Here is a 21,311-nt window from a genome sequence, read left to right as displayed (position 1 = left end):
TTTTAAAAGGCCAGGAAGAAATCAATATGATGTGTAAAACGCAGTATTTCATTAGCTTTTGGTAACTAAGGCAAATACCTGTTGAAAATTATAATGAACCAGAGTACGGCACAGCTGCATCCTTGTCAAGAACCACTCAGTGCATGCAGTGAATGAGGGTCTTATTCTCAAAAAGTGTATAATCATATAACTGAAGACTTGCGTACGGAAACCATATTGCAAAGCTATACTGCAAAGTTGCGTTGCATAAGTAATGATTTTGTAGTACTTTGTAATATGAGTATTCTTTTACCACTCTAATATCTAATTAACTTATAGAGTTATTTATTTGGGTGAAAATAGTAAAAACTGCCAAGACACTGCTAAATTTTATCCTTAGTTAGTTTGCTGTTAGGTTGCTGTTTTCACATGGGTCACTCTGTTTTCACTGTGACTTGTCCATCATAGAATGCGATAGTATTCTTGGAAACAAAACACCAAGTTTCTTGGAATACCTGAAGAAAAATCCTTCCATTTTGACAACGTAACTATAGCTACCAGCTCAAGGATCTTTGGATCAGTTTCAAAACCTTTGGCTTTGGCCTTTGAATCTGGAAAAGAACAGTCTCAGCCAGTTCTTCTTTGAAGAACACAGAAAACTCATCATAAAAGTAGTTTTGGGGAAAAAAACCCTAGTGTCCTGCCAGTGTAGTCTTATTAACTGATGGGTGGTTAGAATGAAAGGTCTTTGAGAGAGAAGTGTTCTATAAGAAAAGCAACATATATATGTATTTTCAGTGCAATAGATCCTATGATAAGGTTCAGTAATGTTGACTTTTCTTCATTGTAGATAATAATAGCTCTAGATTTAATGACTGTGTTTGACAGCATATGTTGGTATCACTGTGACAAGAGTTTGCTAATGAAGTGGTTCTTCTGTTGGCTTTCTGAGAGATCTGTTTCATATTCCAGCTAGAAACAGTTACACAGGAAATGAAAAATTAAAATAATGTCCTAATAATCTAGATTTGGTTTGGCTCCATTTTTAATTTTCTCATCCTTTAACTTTTTACTGGTGAAGTAATGGCAATTGATGTCTGGCAGTTTGACTGCATGTTTCCAAAAGATTTCAGATACCAGACTGATACATGACTGGGATGCAGTAGGCTGGCAAATGCACAATATGCTGCTGAGCTGTTTTGAAAATGTGAGCCTACCCCACTAGTTGAGGTGTATGGGATATTTGCACACCTTGGGTCTATGAATGCTGCTGCTTTTTTAAATGAGCAGGGGAGTTATTGTAAAAGCAGAAAACCTGTTGCCTCCTTTTTCTTTGAGCTGAGCACATACTTTCACACATCTCCCAGAACAGTGAGGACTGTTCTCAGACTCAGATTGCTGCTTACCTAGTCTCAACTCACTTTTTAAATTTATATGGCAATGGATCAGTGGAATGAGAAATTTATGATTCATAAGACCTTTTGTACCTTGGCTTAATGTTTTTTAATGGTGGACAAGTGATGGGCCAAAGCTTTTGACAGTTTCCTGTCAAGTATTTGTTTGAGACTACTACTTCTGGTCTGCTGGATAGTTCTCATAAACATTTAATGGCCCTTGCCAAAATAATTTCTATAATGCACTCTAAATAGAATGATGTCATGCAGTTCCATTAAGAGAAATACCCACAGTTGGGTGTGTCAATCTATTTGATCTAATATGGTATCATTAACTGGTCATATTAATTGAGTTGAACAAAATACATATAGTTACTAGGTTGTCAAAATGTCTGCCTATACTACACACTTGTGCTGAGTATTCCAATTAGTAGATTTTTAATAAATAATCCATTAAGGAGTCAGGCTCTTCCTCAGTTAATGTAACCTCTTGGAAAATGTTGTAACTACCAGTATCCTGAGTAAAGATAGCACCATCTAATCCTTCAATTCCTTGGCTTCTGGGAAAACAGGTATAGCACAGTGCCCAAACGGGATCCATTAAGCAAAGAAACAGAGCTCCTGAAGTAAAACGCTTCTGTGAAAACATACCCCATCACTTCTTGCAAATTTGAACCATGTATCTCAGTTGTGTCACTGGGGGAATAGAAAAGGCAAAAAGCCAGTTAAAGATGTATTTGTACCTTTGTGGCTTGCACTACACCTGAAAAAATGGGGACCAGTGTGGATTTGAGGACACACATGGGCTACAACTATAAGCAGTTAAATCCAGTTTAGAGAGTTAAAGCTGGAGTGATTATGACCTGAGTTTTCTTTTAGTTGGGTTGTGTTATGTGTGCAACACAAAGTGACATGTATTTGGCTATTTTATGGACTATCTGTGTTGGGTTTTTTTTTAAGATATGTATCACTGAAATACATCAAATAACATAGTATATGTGCTTATGTGTGCCTTCCAGTGTGTAAGTTTAAAGCACATAAAAGATGTGCTGTCCGAGCAACGAATAACTGCAAATGGACTACATTAGCCTCAATTGGAAAAGATATCATTGAAGATGAAGACGGTGTAAGTACTATTCATATGTGCAGTATTTTCCAAAGCTCTTTCTTCTTGATGGGAAAGATAAAGAGAGAGGCTAAGCATAGACATATTGCCATGTGAAACAGTGAAGTTAATGGTAGGTGGCTATATTCCTGAACACTTTGCAAAGATTTACATGGTATTTAGACAAAAGTTATATTCCTATCTCACAAGACAAGTATAGTATCTGTGGGCACTAGATAGCAGCCGTGTTATAAGATTTTAAAGGCCACATGCAGAGAAACTCAGAAGCTGGAGAACTGCTCCCAGAAGTTCCTACTGCTCTTAAGCGAAGGTGGTATTTTATACTATTGCCATGCTGTTTTGGCCATCTCTTTTGTGGCCTCCTTACTGATGGCTGTTCCCTGGAGGCCTCTTTGAAATTCACTGTCATGTGGGTTTTTTTTTACTGGTGAAAGCAGGAATTTTAAGATTAGCAGGAGAAATGCCAAAAGCTTTTCAGAGATTTTTTTGATGGGTTATTTTTACAAACAGCTACGTATGTGCCACTGATGTGAAACTTCTTCCTAGAAGGTTAGTATAAAGTTGCACACCTATGAGTGTACTGAGTTGCCCATGGTATTAATGGGACAGGAGAGTGTACTAGGCTTTGTAGAGCTGTGACTTACCATCCATGGTGAAGGAGTAAAGCCAGAGAGGTGTTCTGTTGTCCTGCCTGTTCTGAATTCTAGTTATTTTAATTGTTTTTTTTTGTCATGTAGTCAACATAAGTCCTTATTTATATTACAGAGTCTCTGGACTTAACTGCCCCTTTATTTTGCGGTTAGTTGCTGCCATAGTACCATGAGCAGTTGAATGAGATGTGTCTCCCTTTTTCAGCTGTCATATTTTCTGCCTTAGCATGTGAAACACCAGCATAGGCCACATTTATAGCTGCTGTCTTGTGAGCATCAGTGTCACTTACCCTGGTCAGCTATACCTGCATCTTCGATAATGATGAGCTGTGGGAAATACTTGAAATAAATACACCTACATTTAAGAGACAAAAGCTTCTAACTTCTGAGTATTTAACTTGTATGACTACTTCTTCACAGATAGCTATGCCTCACCAGTGGTTAGAGGGTAATCTGCCCGTCAGTGCCAAATGCGCAGTTTGCGATAAGACTTGTGGCAGTGTTTTACGCCTGCAAGATTGGAAGTGCCTTTGGTGTAAAGCTATGGTAGGTGCAATGAACCACGTCCAAGTGCTTAAGACTTTGCCAGCTTTATTGCTTTATTTTTATTTTCTCATTTCATAACCTGCTTTTGGATTAACTAGGAGCAGGAAGCTTGTGCAAACTCAGGTCTTTCTAATGTTCCCAATTTTTTGTGACTGTCCTACTTTTCTCAGTTGCACAGATGCAGCTTTGCTTTAATAGGTGTTGGTATCCAGTGTGTTTTCTCTGCCTTCTCCTAACTGATAACTGAAGGTTCAGGTGCTGTTCTATATGCCTGCTAATCTTATGTTACTTTCTTGTCTCTTACTGTAGATATTGCTGTAATAGTATTTTAGTAATACAGTTAATATTTATTGATATTAAAGTAGTAATATTTTATTACTGCATAATCTCGAAGTTCTCTTCTTCAGGACATTCTGTAGGTTGCTGAGTGAAATTCTGTAACATGCTATTGCTGTTTCCCCACACCACAGTTTTCTCTTAGTTTCTTTAAGTTGTCTATAAAGATGGGTTTCATATGCTAGGGTACAGAAGGAGAAAATTAGCAGCTTTTTTATTGTTGAAGCTCTTGGCATATATTTGTCTGAGGCTTTGCATGTAGGCAGTTGGAAACGATTGGCATTTCCAGAGGCAATTTGAAATTTAGGTGAAGTTCAGCCTATCTTTCCAATAACTGTGGAAGAGAGTTCTATAATGCACAATTTATGGGACTGAACTTTGACGGGGTTGGTCCGGCTTGGTGGGTTTGCTAGCTTTATTGAAGATAGGTCTTCCAGAAGAGCCAGGTGGACCAGGCACATACAGAGCAACTGCTTTGCATGTGTGCAGTGTGCCTGCTGCCCCCAGCACAGATGCTGGCTGCTGGGAGCTTGGCCCTCCCTTGCTCATGGATGAAGGTAAATAACTCCCTTGAAAGAATGATTCATGTCTACTATAGGAGTAGCTGACGGTGATGTACTCCAAACTTACATTTCATGGAACAAGTAACAAGCTTTTGTGGTTGAACACTGTCATGACCTTTTTTCCCAGTTTTCTCCTCTTCCCTCTACACCTAAATGTTACATATTAGCCCATTTTTTTACATAGATATGATAGAATTTATACTTTCACCTGTAATTCCACTGTAGAAAAGTAATCTTTTGTTTCTTTTGTAGGTTCACACTGCATGTAAAGATCTGTATCCTCGTAAATGTCCACTTGGTCAATGTAAGGTATCGATCATACCACCAACAGCGCTAAACAGTATAGACTCTGATGGTACGTAGTATTGCTGTGTGTTGAGCGGTAGGTCTGGACTTGCGGAGACTGCAATTAAAGGCAGGGAGTGGATTTCATAAGGAGTATCATGAAATCTTAACAGCTTTAATTTTATGATTGTGTTGATGGCAAGTGTAGACCAAAAAATTTATCAAATTTTAATGAATTTTACTGTATAAAGTTAGCAAAAGTGATTGTTTATGCTGTATATATTCACTCCATTTACTTGCTATGTGGTGTCTTAGACCAGAACATCATGTTCCTATTTATTATTCATTTTAGGAAGGTTGTTCCGTATGTGAAATTATTTTTATTGGCATTTAAATAAATTAATCAAACCTTACTTTGAATTGCACATTATGGTAATATGGATTTAAATTAGCATCCTTTAATGCCATTCTTTTTATTTGTAGCTTTAGTTATTTTTTTAGTAATTGAAAACAATATTGTTACTTTAACTTTGCCTGAATCAAATGTCAAAGCCTGTATCTGCAATGTCTGCTTTTGAAGTGTTGCTGAGAAACCACTGCTTCCATGGACTGCCATGTACTGGGCAATAGTGTCCATTAGTACAACTTATTAAGGACCTTATAGAAATCCTGCAGTAATTAGTTAAGACCTGCATTGACATTACTAAGCTTTGAATCACAGCTGAAAACCTGTAGTTCAATGATTCCATTATAATTAATAATGTAACTTTAGCCTGGAATAAAAAGTTCTCAGGCAAAGTCTTACCTGGAGCAACTGAGTAGAGTTAACTTAAAATCTGTGAGTACTTTTAGAACGCTCATACAGATGTGGATGATCCAGGTCAACCCAGTAAGGTTAAAGAAAAATCAGATTCAAAACCAAACACTTATGACTGAAATATGTATTTAATTATGGGATAATCTGTGAAGGTGAGATTTGGGAAGTATTCTAAAAGGTTAATAAACTTTTTCACTGTGGAAAAACAATAAAGCTATTGTCTTCAGGATTTTACTAAATTTAGGCACTGAAAATACCGGAAAGAAAAAAATCTTTTTCATAAATCTTTAACAATTACATTTCCCTTGTAGGGCTAATATTCAGTTTAGAGTTTACATTATGCATGATAAAATGTACTCCTTTTGTCCTTCATCCCTTTCTTCCTTTTTCCCATGATTTCTTTTTATGTTGCTCATATTAGAAAGCTTTATTTATATCATTCTTTCTAACTATGTTCACAGGTTTCTGGAAAGCCACATGCCCGCCATCCTGTGCCAGTCCTCTTTTAGTTTTTGTTAACTCAAAGAGTGGAGACAATCAGGGAGTAAAGTTTCTTCGGCGATTCAAACAGTCGTTAAATCCAGCTCAGGTGTTCGATTTAATGAATGGAGGACCTCACTTAGGGTAATGACCTTGGGAATCTGGAGCTATCCTTTCTGCAAGGGAATTTAGTGCAAAGTATAGTGTTGTGTTGTCCCTGCATTGCTAAAATTAAAAATCAAACCTTATCAGCCCAAATGTTTAGTGGCTTTTTGGCTGGCTTTGACTCCTGTTAACTGGTAAGACTCAAAACCATTACAAATGTTGAGATGCTTCCTGAATCTGAATTCCTGATTCAGGGCCTTTACGTACAGTTGCCCAGCTGCTTTTTTTTTACATATCATATGCATAATTCAGATATTCCTGTGAATTTGTTGTGAATAGATGTTGAATAAAACTGTTGTCTAAATGTACTCTGTATTTTTTTGAAATTCTGAACACAAATGCCAGTGGGGGGTCCTCAGTGGGTGATGGACAGGTACAGTAAATCTTCTGTCATCTGAAAACCACAGTCAAAATATAGTTTAGGCAACATATGCAAATGGTTCAGGAAAATATGCATCTCACAGAATTTGGAGCAAGAACACAATTAAAACCATCAGGCATTCCAAAGAGCGTAAGGGTTGATTGTTGGGGAGATAGGGGTGAAATTTGCATAGTGGTGGCCACAACCCAAGCATCTTTGCACATTCATAAAGATTAAATTCATGTACATTTTTCTGCTACCTAACTTAATTCCACTCAGATGTAGCATTGTGATTGAATGGCCTAATAATATCAGTTACAGGAATTAGAAACACTAACTTTTGTACTCTTAAAGATGCAGAATTGTGCTTGCATGCTAAAAGTGTAGATGAAACATGCACAAAAATTCAGCTCCACAGTGGGCAAATAATACAAATATAACGGAACACAGTTGTGGAGTTTTGTACTCAATATTGTGTTATGGACAGGTTATATTAACTCTTTAAATTGTAATGAAAGAGTTACAACTGATAATCTGAATTTAATCTGAATCCCTTTTAGCTAACATTTTGTACATGTAATTAAACTGACAGTAAAAAGTTCATCTAAATTGGTGAGACAATTTATGAGAGAGGACATTCTGAAAAATATGTCTGTTTGCAAGTTCTCTTGCTTCATATAGTTGTACCTAAGAGCAGCAGCATGGTTCAGGATGCTCACTTTGTTTTTTTAACCTATGATTATAGGTCAGCTTGGTTGCTTTTAAGTATTTTCCCAAACAGTTTCCAAAGAGAGATACTTAGCAGTTTTTCTATCAGGTTGTGCTGATGTATTCTTTTTTCCTAGATGATCTAAAAGGCAGAGTTGCATTGTTTGAGCCAGTGTATATCTAAGTATTTTCTCCCTTTTCTCAGGGTAGGAGAAATTGTTTTGGTATCAACATTTTTTTCCTTGAATATCTGCATCTTTTGTTCTGAATAGGTATCTCCCTATCATATAGAAGTGACACTTATTTTCTTAGAAAAAATATAAATGCTTCAAATATTTGTGATCTTAATAATGTTGCTTTATAGAAATAGTTGAGACATTATACATATTCTGGAAAATAACATGCGTTAAGAGTAAACGTCTTTGGTTTTATTATTTTAAGAGTTTATACTTTATGATTCTTTTTTTTTTGTTGGTATTTCCTTAAGTTTATATCGTTGTTTTTACTTATTGGCTGTTTCTTCACATCTCATTCCCCTTTCCTCTGTGTCTCACCTTTCCTCTTGTTCTGTCTCTCTTGTCCTTTTCTATACTGCCCAAGTGTTGCATCCTGGAGGTGCTGCGAGTGAGAGAACAGGAGGAAGTGAAAGCAGGATGTGGCTTTAAGGATCTAATATTAAATACTTGTCTTATTTGTTTTATGTTGTTGTGATCACCTTATGTGGAGCAATTGCCTCCAACAGTCCTTGCATTTAATTAGTCACGTGTTGACAAAGCCCACCTGTATTGTGGAGCACTTCCTGTCATTGTGTCTTTACCCCTTCTGAAAATTCCCCATTGGTGCCTTGTGCTTCTGGCTGAAGTGAGAAGCACAGAGAAGTTGCAATTTCTCAGCTTAGATTTTTTTAAAGAACATTAATAAAATTAAGAATATAACATTAATAAAATCCTGAAAACAATATCAAGGAAATGTTTTTAAGTAAAACTTGGCATGTTATTTATCAGAAATGTCAGTATAAGTGGAATATACAGCAATAGTTGGGATGCAAATAGGTTTATTTAAGTAGATGGTTGTATCCACATACCCCAGAGCAGTGAAGGGACCACATTTTCATGTAACAGTTGCTAATGAGTATGACTGCTCTCTCAGTAATGGATGTTACTGGCTCTAAGAAGCTGTATTTTCTTTGCAGTTTGCGGTTATTTCAGAAGTTTGACAACTTCAGGATTCTTGTGTGTGGTGGCGACGGAAGCGTGGGTTGGGTCTTGTCAGAGATTGATAAACTCAGCTTGCATAAACAGGCAAGTGTGCATGATTACTTTCCTTGACTGTACTGACCAGCCTTAATTTTGTATGGTTACTTTTCCTTTACTTGGTTCTTTGTCATATCTGTATATGGTCCAAACCCAGTTGTTACTGTTAAAAGGAAAATATTCACTGGTGTAAACTGGGCAAGTTGTGTTGGGATTGTACAATTGAATTTACGAGCTTTAGACATCAGCTATGTAGTTAACATTTGTTGCTTGGAGTAACAAGTATTTGTGAGAGTTTGTATTTTTTCTCTCTAGTTTTCACTAGTAGATTTGCTCCTGTGTTGTGTTTCAGTGTCAGTTAGGAGTGCTACCCCTTGGTACTGGAAATGACCTTGCTCGTGTCCTTGGTTGGGGAGGATCCTGTGATGATGACACACAACTTCCTCAGATTTTGGAAAAACTAGAACGAGCCAGCACAAAAATGTTAGACAGGTAAACTTGAATGTGCATATACCTGATTTACCATGGGATTCAAATTGTATTTGTTTGGGTGTCTGATGGCCTAAATCTATCTTAGAGACTTAGTCTTCAGTGGTTTGGGTTTTTAGGGTGCAGATCATAATCATTAGGGAAGCCGAAATAGTAGTGGGGACAGCTCTTCAATGTCATTTTCAAACTGAAGAGTCAGAGGGAGGAGTGGTGGGTGAAAGCAGGAAGTGTGCTGTCCAAAGATGAACAAAAGGTGACAGTTTATTACATAACTGGTGAAGCTGCATAGCTGCCTGTTACAAGAAGTTGTAAGCATTAAGAAATTGTATTGATTCAAAACCGTTTGGGGCAGTTTTATGGACTCCATGCATGTTATTAAGTGCCATTAAAAGTCACATCTTTATTTAGGAGGGAGACCACTGAGCAATCTTTCCTTGGATATGGGGGGAAGTCAGACCTTGTGCTTTCACCCTTCATATAATTTTCTGAGGCATCAGCTGTGGGCAAGATGCTACCTGCATCTTTGGCTTGACCTACTACTAATATTTCTGGGTTTTTAGTCAAAACCAAGAGATCTTTCCATTCTTTTTGTGTGGTTTCCATCCATTCAGCAAAAGAGCAATCCCCATTTAAGAAAAGTCAGAGAGGATGATGGTCATGTTGCTCCAATGAATGTTTAACACTGTTTATGAGAAGAGTATTTCTTACTCTATTCCTTTCTCTTCTGAGTGTTTCTGTGCTTGCTCTAATAACAAACACATGAATGTCATTAAAGGCAATTTCATTTTAGAGTTTTTAATATGAAATAGAGAAACAAATCCTTTTTTGCAGATTGTTTGATGGTCTTACAGCAAAGTATGTAGAGAATTGCTTGTTACTGATCCTTAGAAATAACTGTTGTCCTGGGCATTCTGAAAGACTAATAAATTAAATCATGTTTGCCTTTGTCTATACTGAAAAAAAAACTCAGTTTCCTTTTTTGCTCAAATTTCGGTGGACTTGCTCCCAAGGCCATCTTCAGTGATAACTTGTTCTTTTCAGCAGGCTTTGATGGATGTTGCCATTAGCAGTTTCATACTATCTATGCTGTAAAGTACTGTCCTTTACTAGGGGAAAATATATATATGTTTCAATGGAGATAGTGCACCATTTGCTTTGTTCTCATGTCTGCCTCCCCTAGTTGAGATGAAAAGCTAATGTAACCTCAGAACTTTTTCTTTAGAAATGTGTGTTTTCCTTTGACTTCAGTAATTTCCACAAATTCTTTTATATTATGAATGTTTTATCGCAAGATTTATTGCTTGCATTGAACATCCACTGATTTGCTCACAAATAAGGCTCATCATCAAATCACTAACAAATAATGTGAGCAATAAAACTGTTATCATTAATCTCAATTATTTTATCCATATACAATTAGCTTACAATTAAAAATTAAGCTGCCTTTTTTTTTTTTTTAACAGGTATTCTGTGGTGTGACAATGAATTTTCTTTTTGTTATGATGGAGAAAACATAAAACTAACAATTTGGACACTTAAAAGCTGTTATTTCTTTCAGGTGGAGTATAATGTCATATGAACTGAAATTACCAGCAAAGCCTTCTATACTTCCAGTGACTGCAGAAGAGTCAGAGGAGTGCCAGGTGGACTTTTACTTTTCTTTCTTGTTTTGAATATTAAAAAAAAAAATGGTACGTAAAATATAGTATGCCGATAAAATCTGCATTGCCAGCTGCATGTCCTTGTAATAGATCTGAAATGGAAATCCTGCTGGGTTTGGAGATGTTTAAGCTTACTGTTTTGTGTTAAACTGTGGAAACGTGGGGAAATTGAAGTCTTTTTTCTCTCTGTTTTCAGATATCAGCTTATGAGGACTCAGTTGCTGCTCATCTTGCAAAAATTCTCAATTCTGATCAGCACTCTGTTGTTATATCATCTGCCAAGTGAGTTGATCCATTTTATGTACCATGTGTGGAATAAATCCCCTGTGTAACATCATCACTATAATAACCTTCTGTCTAAGCCTGATTTTCTTATGTCTGGCCCAACTGGCTTGCCTTAATCTATCTTGATTTATACCTTTTAGAGTGGATGTTCTTTTTCTGCGAAATTTTCATATGGCACAATTGTAATGGATAGCTTTATACTAAACACATCCACATTTAAAAAATCACATAATGCAAAGTGATTTTAAATCACTCCACATCGCATGCAGCTTATATATGAAACTTACATTTGATCGCTTAACATTACATGTCTTGTGTTTTGCTTTATGCATAGCTTTATCTATATCTTTAAGAGGACAAACAGCTTCAACGTGAAGTAGAACTTCAGGCTAGATAGCTTTGTCATAGCTATGTCAATTTAATAAATAGTGATCTCAGACAAAAGGGTTCTTTTCTCCAAATTTAAACACTTAAAAATGAAAATAATTACTTGGCACATTATGGATATCATCTGAGATCAGAAGTATTCTGTGTATACCTTCACTGTGCAGAAAAAGAAATAATCTTGCATTTTGCAATATGCTAAAGAACAGTGATAGAATCTTAAAAAATACATCTGAATGTCATTAGATCACTTCCTTTTTTGCTAAAAGCAAGTTAATAAAATTTTGTTTCTAAAGTATACGTAGCACATGTTGAAAATGAAACTGCAGGATACTATTATAACTCCAGATTCTAAATTAGGTCTGTATCTGGTTAAACTTATTTAATTTCTGTCAAATAAATTTCAACAAAATGAACAGTACTAAGCAGTTATCCGTGCCATGTTGGTAAGTTTGCTGTCTATCTGCAGTATAGGTAATAATAACCAAGTCTTTCTCTGATTTACACAATGAAGACTCATTGCAGGCGCTGTAGTTTGCATGGATATGCCTCAGTGTCAGCTGTGGCTCAAAAGCACAAGCAGTGCAGTGGGATTTGTGTAAGAAGAGCTCCATTGAAGACAGCAGGTTTTCTCCATGGTTTCCAGACTTTAACTTTGTATGGGAGTTTGCAAGACTCTGTTTGAAGTTATCACAGTGAATGCAAGTTTGCTAATTCCTCTGTTATGGAAGGTGTGCAAGCAAGGGAATGGGTAGAATTAGTCATGTTGCTTTCAGTTCTTAAAAATAAGAGACTGAGGTACAATGTATGCAAAGCCTTAAGTAAAAGGTAGGAAGAGTTTTTGGTTTAAAGCTTATCACTTGAATTTTGAAAGCCATGGAAACGAATATCATCAGCTTTGCAAGTATGATCACAGAGTTCAGTTTCCAACAAGAATAATTTACAGCAATGTGCATACAAATAAATTGCCAAAAGAATGTAATATTCAAAACATACCTATTTTATTTCATTTGATTTCTCTCCTCTCCTTTTTTTACCTGAAGAATATTATGTGAAACTGTAAAGGACTTTGTTGCCAAAATAGGGAAGACTTATGAAAAACCAGTGGAAAATGCAGAGGAAGCTGATGCCATGGCCATTAAAGTAAGACTGTGACTGTATTCTGGTTTAAAGTTGTGGGGTTTCGATGTTTATAGCTCTTAGGTGTTCAAATTGCTCCAGGATGCCCAGCCTGGCTTTCACTTCAACCAATGACTTGAAGATCGTCTTTTCTTCTTGCATAGAACAGTTATTTCTAAGCCAGCTTTAAACTCTGAGATCTCTATAAATGCTGTTTGTACTTTTTCCTTCATAAAGGATGAAGTTCATGGCAATGTACATAGAAACAAAAGGAAATATTTTGCATTAGGAGAAAACAATGGGATAACGAAGACAGTATGCTGAGAGAATGTAGGGAAGAGAGGCAACGGTGTTAAAAATAATGGTTTAAGCTTCAAATTGTAAAGATTGTGTTGTGAAAGCATTGGAAAGAAAACCTCAGAACAACAAAAGTATTTGGTATGAGGCACAAAATTTACATGAGCTGAAAAGGATGAGAAGAAAACAAAATCACTACCAATCTGAGAGTCAGGAAACGTACTTGCTAAATGGCAATTTGTGGGTAAAATTTCTATTCAGTGCACATTTTAGAAACCGAGCTTTTCTTTTTTACTGTTCCAAGGCCAGACACTGTTGGTTTCCTTTCCCTTAAATATGAAAAATCACCTCTTCTCCAGTGTACCTGGAAAGAGCAACTGCTAGTGATGGGTGTTTGAGGTGTTTGCTGTTTGGTTCTGGCTTGAGACACTTTGCTCTGTGTCAACTTACTTGCTTAAATGTACAGCTGTGTTGCAAAAACAACCTCATGTGTCTCAATCTAACAGCTGGGCATGTACCCACAGATTATCTCTCCAAATTGGGGTACTGGGCACCCATAATTTCTTATAATACATAGTGTAGGCAGATCTGTGACGATTCTCTGTGCTGCAGACCACTGGGAGAGGAGTAAGATCTAATCCGTACTCTAGTTATGTGTCAGGCTGAGTTCAGCATGGTGTGTTATTTTAATCTGAGTGTAGGGGTTTTTGGCTGTAATTGCTCTAATCTGGTTGGGTGCCACAGGGTATGTCTGGCAAAAAAAACAAGCAGACCACTCATACTCTGATATTGCAATGTGTTGAACCTAAATTTGGATTTTACATAAACAATTACATAGACACTTAAGACACCTACAGCTTTAAATATAATCGCTTCTTTATCTCCTGAAAATGTTCACGTTCACTGTTTTTTTCTCTATGTGTATTCTTTTGCACTTAGTGCTCCGAGTTAAATGAGAAGCTAGACCTGTTGCTCCAGGCTCTTCACACAGAAGCTCAGGCTGCTCCCCTTCTCCCAGGCATCACTCCCCCCATTGTGGAAGAAGAAGCAGAGGAATTTTCAAGTGAAGAATCCTTGTCTGAAAGTAAAGAGCAATTAGCAGAGTGTGTCTCAAAGTCTTCCACCCAGAAACTCTTCAAACCAAGGGAACAGTTAATGTTGAGGGCAAACAGCTTGAAGAAGGCTGTGAGGCAGATCATTGAACAAGCAGAAAAAGGTGCACATCAATGACATCTAATCCTTACTGATAGAATAATGTTGTTTTGTTTGGGTTTTTTTTTAATAGCATAAGTTTTCATTATTAAAGTTTGATTTCTACATTGTTCCATAGCTGAAATTATGTGCATATTTCAAGCTGCAAGGAAAAGAAATGCAGCTTGTCTGGATGTTGATGACTGCATATATGAATACATATGTATGCACATGTGTGCACATATAAAAGTGTGCTTCTTTTGTAACTATTATCCTCCACAAAACGAAAATTTCTGGCAGCAAATCTTTATCAATGGGCAAAGGATTGCTAAACTCTTTTTCATTGAACTGGCAATACAAATCTTTTCTTAGTCTTTTTAAACTTGAAGCTACAGAAAAAAAAGAAGCTGATTTTCTGTGCATGCAATTTTTCTTTTAAAATCTTGAAACTTTCTGTCTTTGTTTTTTTAATAAGCAGTTGTGGATGAGCAGAATGCTCATAGTGAAGAACAAGTGAACCAGTCACCGGTAGAATATAGCAAAGAATTGGATGAATCCAAAGAAGAGGAAAAGGAGGAAGATACAAAGGAACTTGAGTCCCTATCAGGTGAGTAAATGAGGATTAAAATGATTTAAAATTAGGCAGTCTTTTTATCATAGAATCATAGAATAGTTAGGGTTGGAAAGGATCTTACGATCATCTAGTTCCAACCCCCCTGCCATGGGCAGGGATACCCCACACTAAACCATGTCACCCAAAGCTTCATCCAACCTGGCCTTGAACACTACCAGGGATGGAGCATTCACAACCTCCCTGGGCAACCCGTTCCAGTGCCTCACCACTCTAACAGGAAAGAACTTCTTCCTTATATCCAATCTAAACTTCCCCTGTTTAAGTTTTAACTTGTTACCCCTTGTCCTGTCACTACAGTTCCTAATGAAGAGTCCCTCCCCAGCATCCCTATAGGGCCCCTTCAGATACTGGAAGGCTGCTATGAGGTCTCCACAGAGCCTTCTTTTCTCCAGGCTGAACAGCCCCAACTTTCTCAGCCTATCTTCATACGAGAGGTGCTCCATCCCCTGATCATCCTCGTGGCCCTCCTCTGGACTTGTTCCAACAGTTCCATGTCCTTTTTATGTTGAGGACACCAGAACTGCACACAATACTCCAAGTGAGATCTCACGAGAGCAGAGTAGAGGGGCAGGATCACCTCCTTCGACCCTCCTTTTGGAGGTCACGCTCCTTTTGATGCAGCCCAGGATACGGTTGGCTTTCTGGGCTGCAAGCGCACACTGAAGCCGGCTCATGTTCATTTTCTCATCGACCAGTACCCCCAGTCCTTCTCCGCAGGGCTTCTCTGAATCTCTTCTCTGCCCAGCCTGTAGCTGTGCCTGGGATTGCTCTGACCCAGGTGTAGGACCTTGCACTTGGCATGGTTAAACTTCATGAGGTTGGCATCAGCCCACCTCACAAGCGTGTCAAGGTCCCTCTGGATGGCATTCCTTCCCTCCAGCGTATCAACCGAACCACACAGCTTGGTGTCATCGGCAAACTTGCTGAGGGCGCACTCAATCCCACTGTCCATGTCAGCGATGAAGATGTTGAACAAGACCGGTCCCAACACCGATCCCTGAGGGACACCACTTGTTACTGGTCTCCAGCTGGATATTGAGCCATTGATCACAAGTCTTTGTGTGCGTCCATCCAGCCAGTTCTTCATGGTGTGAAGTGGTCCACCAATCAAATTGATGTCTCTCCAATTTAGAGACAAGGATGTTGTGTGGGACAGTGTGGAATGCTTTACACAAGTCCAGGTAGATGACATCAACTGCTTTGCCCCTGTCTGTCAGTTCTGTAGCCCCATCATAGAAAGCCACCAAATTGGTCAGGCAGGATTTCCCCTTAGTGAAGCCATGCTGGCTGTCACCAAGAACCCTGTTGTTTATCATGTGCCTTAGCATGCCTTCCAGGAGAATCTGCTCCAAGATTTTGTGAGGCACAGAGGTGAGACTGACTGTTCCCTGGGTCTTCCATTTTCCCCTTCTTGAAAATGGGGGTTATATTTCCCTTTTTCCAGTCGTTGGGAACTTCACCTGACTGCCATGATCTTTCAACTATGATGGCCAGTGGCTTAGCAACTTCATTTGTCAGCTCCTTCAAGACCCACGCATGGATTTCATCAGGACCCATGGACTTGTACATGTTCAGGTTGTTAAGATGGTCTGGAACCAGATCCTCTCCTCCAGTGGGCCCAAGGTCTTCATTCTCACAGTCCCTGTGTCTGCCTTCCAAGGCTTGGGTGGTGTGGTCAGAGCCTTTGCCAGTGAAGACTGAGGCAAAGAAGTCATTCAGAACCTCAGCCTTCTCCAAATCCTGTGTAGCCAGTTCTTCCAATAGCTTCCGGATGGGGCCTATGTTGCCCTAGTCTGTGTTTTATTCACTACATACCTACAGAATCCCTTCCTGTTGTCTTCAATATCCCTAGCCAAGTTTAATTCTAACTGGGCCTTAGCTTTCCTAACCTGGTCCCTAGCTTCCCAGACAACATCCCCGTATTCTTCCCAGGCTGCCTGTCCTTGCTTCCACCTTTTATAAGCCTCTTTTTTCCTTCCAGTTTTCCTCAGCAGCTCCTGATCCATCCAAGGAGGTCTCCTGGCCCTCCTGCTGCACTTCCTTCTAGTTGGGATGCAACACTCCTGAGCTTGTAGCAGGTGATCCTTGAATATCAACCAACAGTCTTGGGCCCCTCTGCCCTCTAGGGCTATATCCCATGGAACCTTACTAAGCAGGTTCCTGAAGAGGCCAAAGTCTGCTGTCTTGAAGCCCAGGGCAGTGAGCTTGCTGCATGCTCTTCTCACTGTCCTGAGGATCTCAAATTTGACCACCTCATGATCGCTACAACCAAGGCTGCCCTGGAGCATCACATTTCCAACCAGCATTTCCCTGTTGGTGAGCAAAAGGTCGAGCATGGCACCTCTCCTTGTCGGTTCCTCTATTACTTGCAGAGGAAGTTGTCTTCCACACAGTCGAGGAACCTCCTGGATTGCTTGTGCCGGGCCGTACTGTCGCTCCAACAGATATCAGGGTGGTTGAAGTCCCCCATGAGAACAAGGGCCTGTGAGCGTGAGGCTTTTTCTATCTGCCTATAGAGCACTTCATCCACAGAGTCCTCTTGATCATGCAGTCTGTAACAGATCCCCACAGTAATGCCTCCCATCGTTGTTCTCCCTTTAACCCTGACCCACAAACTCTCTGTTGACTGCTCACCTGTCCCCAGACAGAGTTCCATACTCTCCAGCCTATCCCTAACATAAATAGGAACTCCCCCTCCCTGCCTGCCGGGCCTGTCTTTTCTAAAGAGTCTGTAACCTTCCACTCCAACACTCCAGTCATAGGAACCATCCCACCATGTTTCTGTGATGCCTATTATATCATACCCCCGTAAAGTTTTTTTTATAGGGAAGGAAGCACCTTGGGGACCTGGAATGTTGCATTATGGAGCACAGTTGGCTCCGTAATTAAAAATACTAGCATCTTATTTCACTGCAAACTAGTCACAGATTTTGATAGATTTGGATAAATAAAAGTTAAGGGAAAAAAAGCAGGAGATGAGATGAGCAGTCTTTTGGAGTGTATTTACAAAACTGAGAAGGTATTTATTGGAGAGAGAAGTGTCTGCATTTAATCCACCTTTCTACATGGATGTGATCAGGGACTAGATCCTAGGTAATGGTGACATGTCTCAGTTATAGGCATTTTGAGGGCATATTATAGGAATTCATGTTAGTCATTTCTGTTGAGGTGTTTCAAATTATGTGAAACAGACATATTTATTCATTGCATGGACAACAAAACCCTGGTGTCTCAGCTGGGAACTTTCCTTGAGACAGTTACTGGAACAGAGAGAATGAATGCTTAAGTCTTCTATATGAAGTGGAACAGTCTAAAGCAGGAAAGAATGTAACAGAAACTGGAGCATGGAAGTCTCCTGAGAAACAGCAGTGCTAAGGTCACCCCTGGTATTTGGCTAATCCAGAACAGAAATTGGAACCAAAGTTCCTTCCTATGAAAAAATCCTCACATTATTGTTGCAAATACAGGTCATTAGTCCAGCTAGTTACCCATGGCTACTGGATGCTGTATAGCAAGACATATAGCAAACCACTATACCAAGTTACTATTGCTTTTCAAGGTGTAAAGCCTCCTAGCTGCTCTTTCCTTGGTTGGATGGACTATCACCTGCTGCTGTGTAACTGCTCCTGCTTTTCTGCAGGAGCTTCATTCTGTCCTCACTGCGGGTCTCTGCAGGTTAGTCTTCAAAAAAAAAAAAAGGAAGAGGGCATGGGTAGCCTGTGCTGGTTTTTAGAATCACAGAATTATAGGTTAGTTTGGGTTGGAAGGGACCTCCAAAAGGCATCTGGTCCAACCCCCATGTGATGAGCAGGAACATCTTCAACTAGATCAGGTTGCCCAGAAGAACATTCAGCCTGGCCTTAATATCTCCAGGGATGGTGCATCCACGTTGTATTATTTGTTGTATTCTACAAAGCAATCAGAATACTGAGTGATCTGTGTTTAAAACAAATCGCTTGGAAGGTAGCATTTTCATAAAGTCATAGCCCATTTCATCATTAAACTTTCCTTTTGGCTATTCAGTGTTTGTTACTGTGTGTAAAATGACATTTAGAGAATAGTCATCTCCTGAAATAGCATAGTACTGATTCCCACATTCAAATGACAGGATAAAATCTGTCCTTCATATGTCCCTTATGAAGTCTGTCAGTGAGTGGCTGAAGTAGAAAAAGGAAGGATGATTTTGTATATGGGACCCTCACTTACCTCTTCTATTTCTTGGTTTCTTGGCACCAAGTCAATCCAGCCAGAGGTCATGTTTGGACATTATCCATCACAAATGTCAATACTGCATCTTGTGTTGACTGGTAGTTGGTGTGCCAGATTCAGTAGTCTCAACTGCATCATAATTTTTGGAAAGCTGCTTCTTACTATAGGTGGAAATTTCAGTCTTTGTCCTATTATCAAAGTGGACAGAGAGATCTTGAGATGATCTGTAAGTCATGGAGATACAATGGTAGCTGGTGGATAGCAAAACCCGTTCTCTAGATATTTGGTGAGCAACTTCCTGTGGCAAATGGAGGTAAAATGTTTGGGATTTTTATCTCCTCCTGTTACCCTAACCCACACCAACATCCTAAAAAGGTGGTGTCCTCATGAGGCTCTACTCTGAAGCTGGTGCCTGTGTTGATAGCTCCTAACTTAGAAATAAAGCATTAGCTTCTTGGGGCTTCTCTGGATTCAAAAATTCACATTTCCTGTTTTCCAGGAATGGATGTCAAACTTTCTCCAGTGATTGTCTCTTCACTAGCCCCTCTCCTTTTCCCTTGCTTATAGGAATTAATGCTTGTTGATTGTCCATTTTGAACAGTAGATCCTAAAGGTTTCTGGCCCTACAGATGATCTCATCCTATTGCCATAAATGTATAATAAGACAAAATGCACACATATGTATATCCATATGTAGAAATGTATATAAACCCCTTGTTTCTTGGTGATACAATTTCTGCATTTATCGGGGAGACATATATCTGATATGTGCGAAATAGAGTGCATGTTAGTGCTGTCAGTGGAAGATAGGTCTTTAGGGACAAAGCATGAAACATGAATTCAATTATCTGCAATGAAACACCAGTTTTATGCATTAGGGCTCTTGTTTTTATCAGAGCATGAACAGCAAAAGTTTGTCATTATTGCAGTTATCCCCATGAGTCTCATCTGTCAAATAAAGAGCAGCTGTTCTGTTGATTTTCCTATTTAATGTAACTGACTTGTTCCCAAATACAGGGAGAACAGACTGTGTGAACCACGCTGTGAATTTTTCAGTAGCATTATGAAAAATGAATGTTAATTTTATTCTGAATATTATATTATATCCTCCGAGGATCTTCCTGGTCATTCGATGAAGATAATATTTTTCCATATGTTAATTACCTTCACCTAAATATTTAATAACTCTTGTTAGATATCACTTGCAGTTTTTAATCACTTTCATTTTTTAACATCATTTCAGTGTTGTGCACAGGTACAAATCCTTGTGTTGTGTTGTTATTGTGCAGTACTATAGCATTTTTTGATAACTGCTACAGCTGTTATGTTTAATTCAGGAGGAGCTGTTAGTCCACTTGGTCAGACTTTTCAAATAAAATGGTCCAAAAAAAGGTCACCCTCTTGTCCCTGTCCTGTGTCTAATAATTTCCGTTTGACTGTAGTAAGTCATCCAGAAAGGTGTGTAATTTTACTCCTACGATACAGGAGCGTGAAGAATTTGCCATTTCATTGACTGTTCTGTGCTAGATTGTCATCAGTTCAAAAAAACATAAATGCCTGAATCCTGGCCTGAGTTGATTTGAGCACAATTTCTAAACCCTGGTTCTTGTTACTAGTTTTGTGTAGATTTTCCCACTCTGCATTTTCTTCCCATTAGTGTCTTCATCCAGTATACCCACATTACTTTCATGATTGATGTGATCCGTCCCCCTTCTGCCACAAAAAAAGGGCATACTTTATCCTTACCACCACAGTCCTGCTGGTGTTTTTCTTCTGTTCTCTTGGTGCTAGTCCCAATTGCTCTATTTTTGCTGAATTGGTTTTCAGGTTTTGAGAGGAATATATCAAATCACTTTGAAATAATTTCATTCTTTGTTCTGAGCTTCTTCAGATGCTCAAGGTTGAAGTTGTCCTAAGCTGAAGTAGTTTTAACATGTGAAATAACATGGAGCAGAGATAGCCAAGAAATGTCTGTCTATGATCATCTGGTGTGCAAAGGCTTTCTACATGCACATGGAAATGCTGTAGCAAAACATTTGGTAATCCCCACATTTTCTTCCCTGGGGCACCAGTTTCTGGCTACATCTGATGGGGCTGAATTTCACAAAGATCAACTTCCGCAGGCTACAGCAGGCACAAGCATATTCTCAGTCAGCATGAAACAAGTCCTTGCAGGGAGGTGAATTAACAGCACCTGAAGTCAGCTCTCTGAAAAGCCTATCATCCTTCATCACCTCCAGAGGCAGGCCCAGGGATAACTGGCCTCAGCAAGCTACCAGTTACTCTTTGTGAACATCTTCTCTTTCCCCTTCCTTTTTCCTGAGCCTTTGTCACCAGCGGTTACATCAGCTGCCAAACCTTGCTATCTGTCACAAGGTT

At 38.9% G+C, this 21,311-nt stretch overlaps 1 protein-coding gene across 2 annotated transcripts in view; it reads left to right on the top strand.

Moving 5' to 3' along the window:
- DGKH (diacylglycerol kinase eta) overlaps positions 1-21,311 on the top strand; it is a 158,741-nt gene that overhangs the window by 113,235 nt on the left and 24,195 nt on the right. The window contains exons 7-17 of one of the 2 annotated variants that reach the window (XM_061374288.1): positions 2,393-2,499; positions 3,570-3,695; positions 4,847-4,949; positions 6,158-6,320; positions 8,603-8,711; positions 9,016-9,155; positions 10,711-10,795; positions 11,010-11,095; positions 12,526-12,625; positions 13,838-14,114; positions 14,568-14,696. In XM_061374288.1, coding sequence (XP_061230272.1) covers positions 2,393-2,499; positions 3,570-3,695; positions 4,847-4,949; positions 6,158-6,320; positions 8,603-8,711; positions 9,016-9,155; positions 10,711-10,795; positions 11,010-11,095; positions 12,526-12,625; positions 13,838-14,114; positions 14,568-14,696 — 1,425 coding nt within the window. The remainder of the gene's footprint in view (positions 1-2,392; positions 2,500-3,569; positions 3,696-4,846; positions 4,950-6,157; positions 6,321-8,602; positions 8,712-9,015; positions 9,156-10,710; positions 10,796-11,009; positions 11,096-12,525; positions 12,626-13,837; positions 14,115-14,567; positions 14,697-21,311) is intronic. The other variant, XM_061374289.1, reaches the window with a different exon arrangement.

This window comes from Neopsephotus bourkii, unplaced genomic scaffold, assembly GCF_033783945.1.
Source record: "Neopsephotus bourkii isolate Nb327-2 ecotype Australia unplaced genomic scaffold, CSIRO-AGI_Nbou_v1 NB_1637, whole genome shotgun sequence".
In the NCBI taxonomy this organism is placed as follows: domain Eukaryota; kingdom Metazoa; phylum Chordata; class Aves; order Psittaciformes; family Psittacidae; genus Neopsephotus; species Neopsephotus bourkii.
This window is presented reverse-complemented; position numbering and strand designations above follow the sequence as displayed.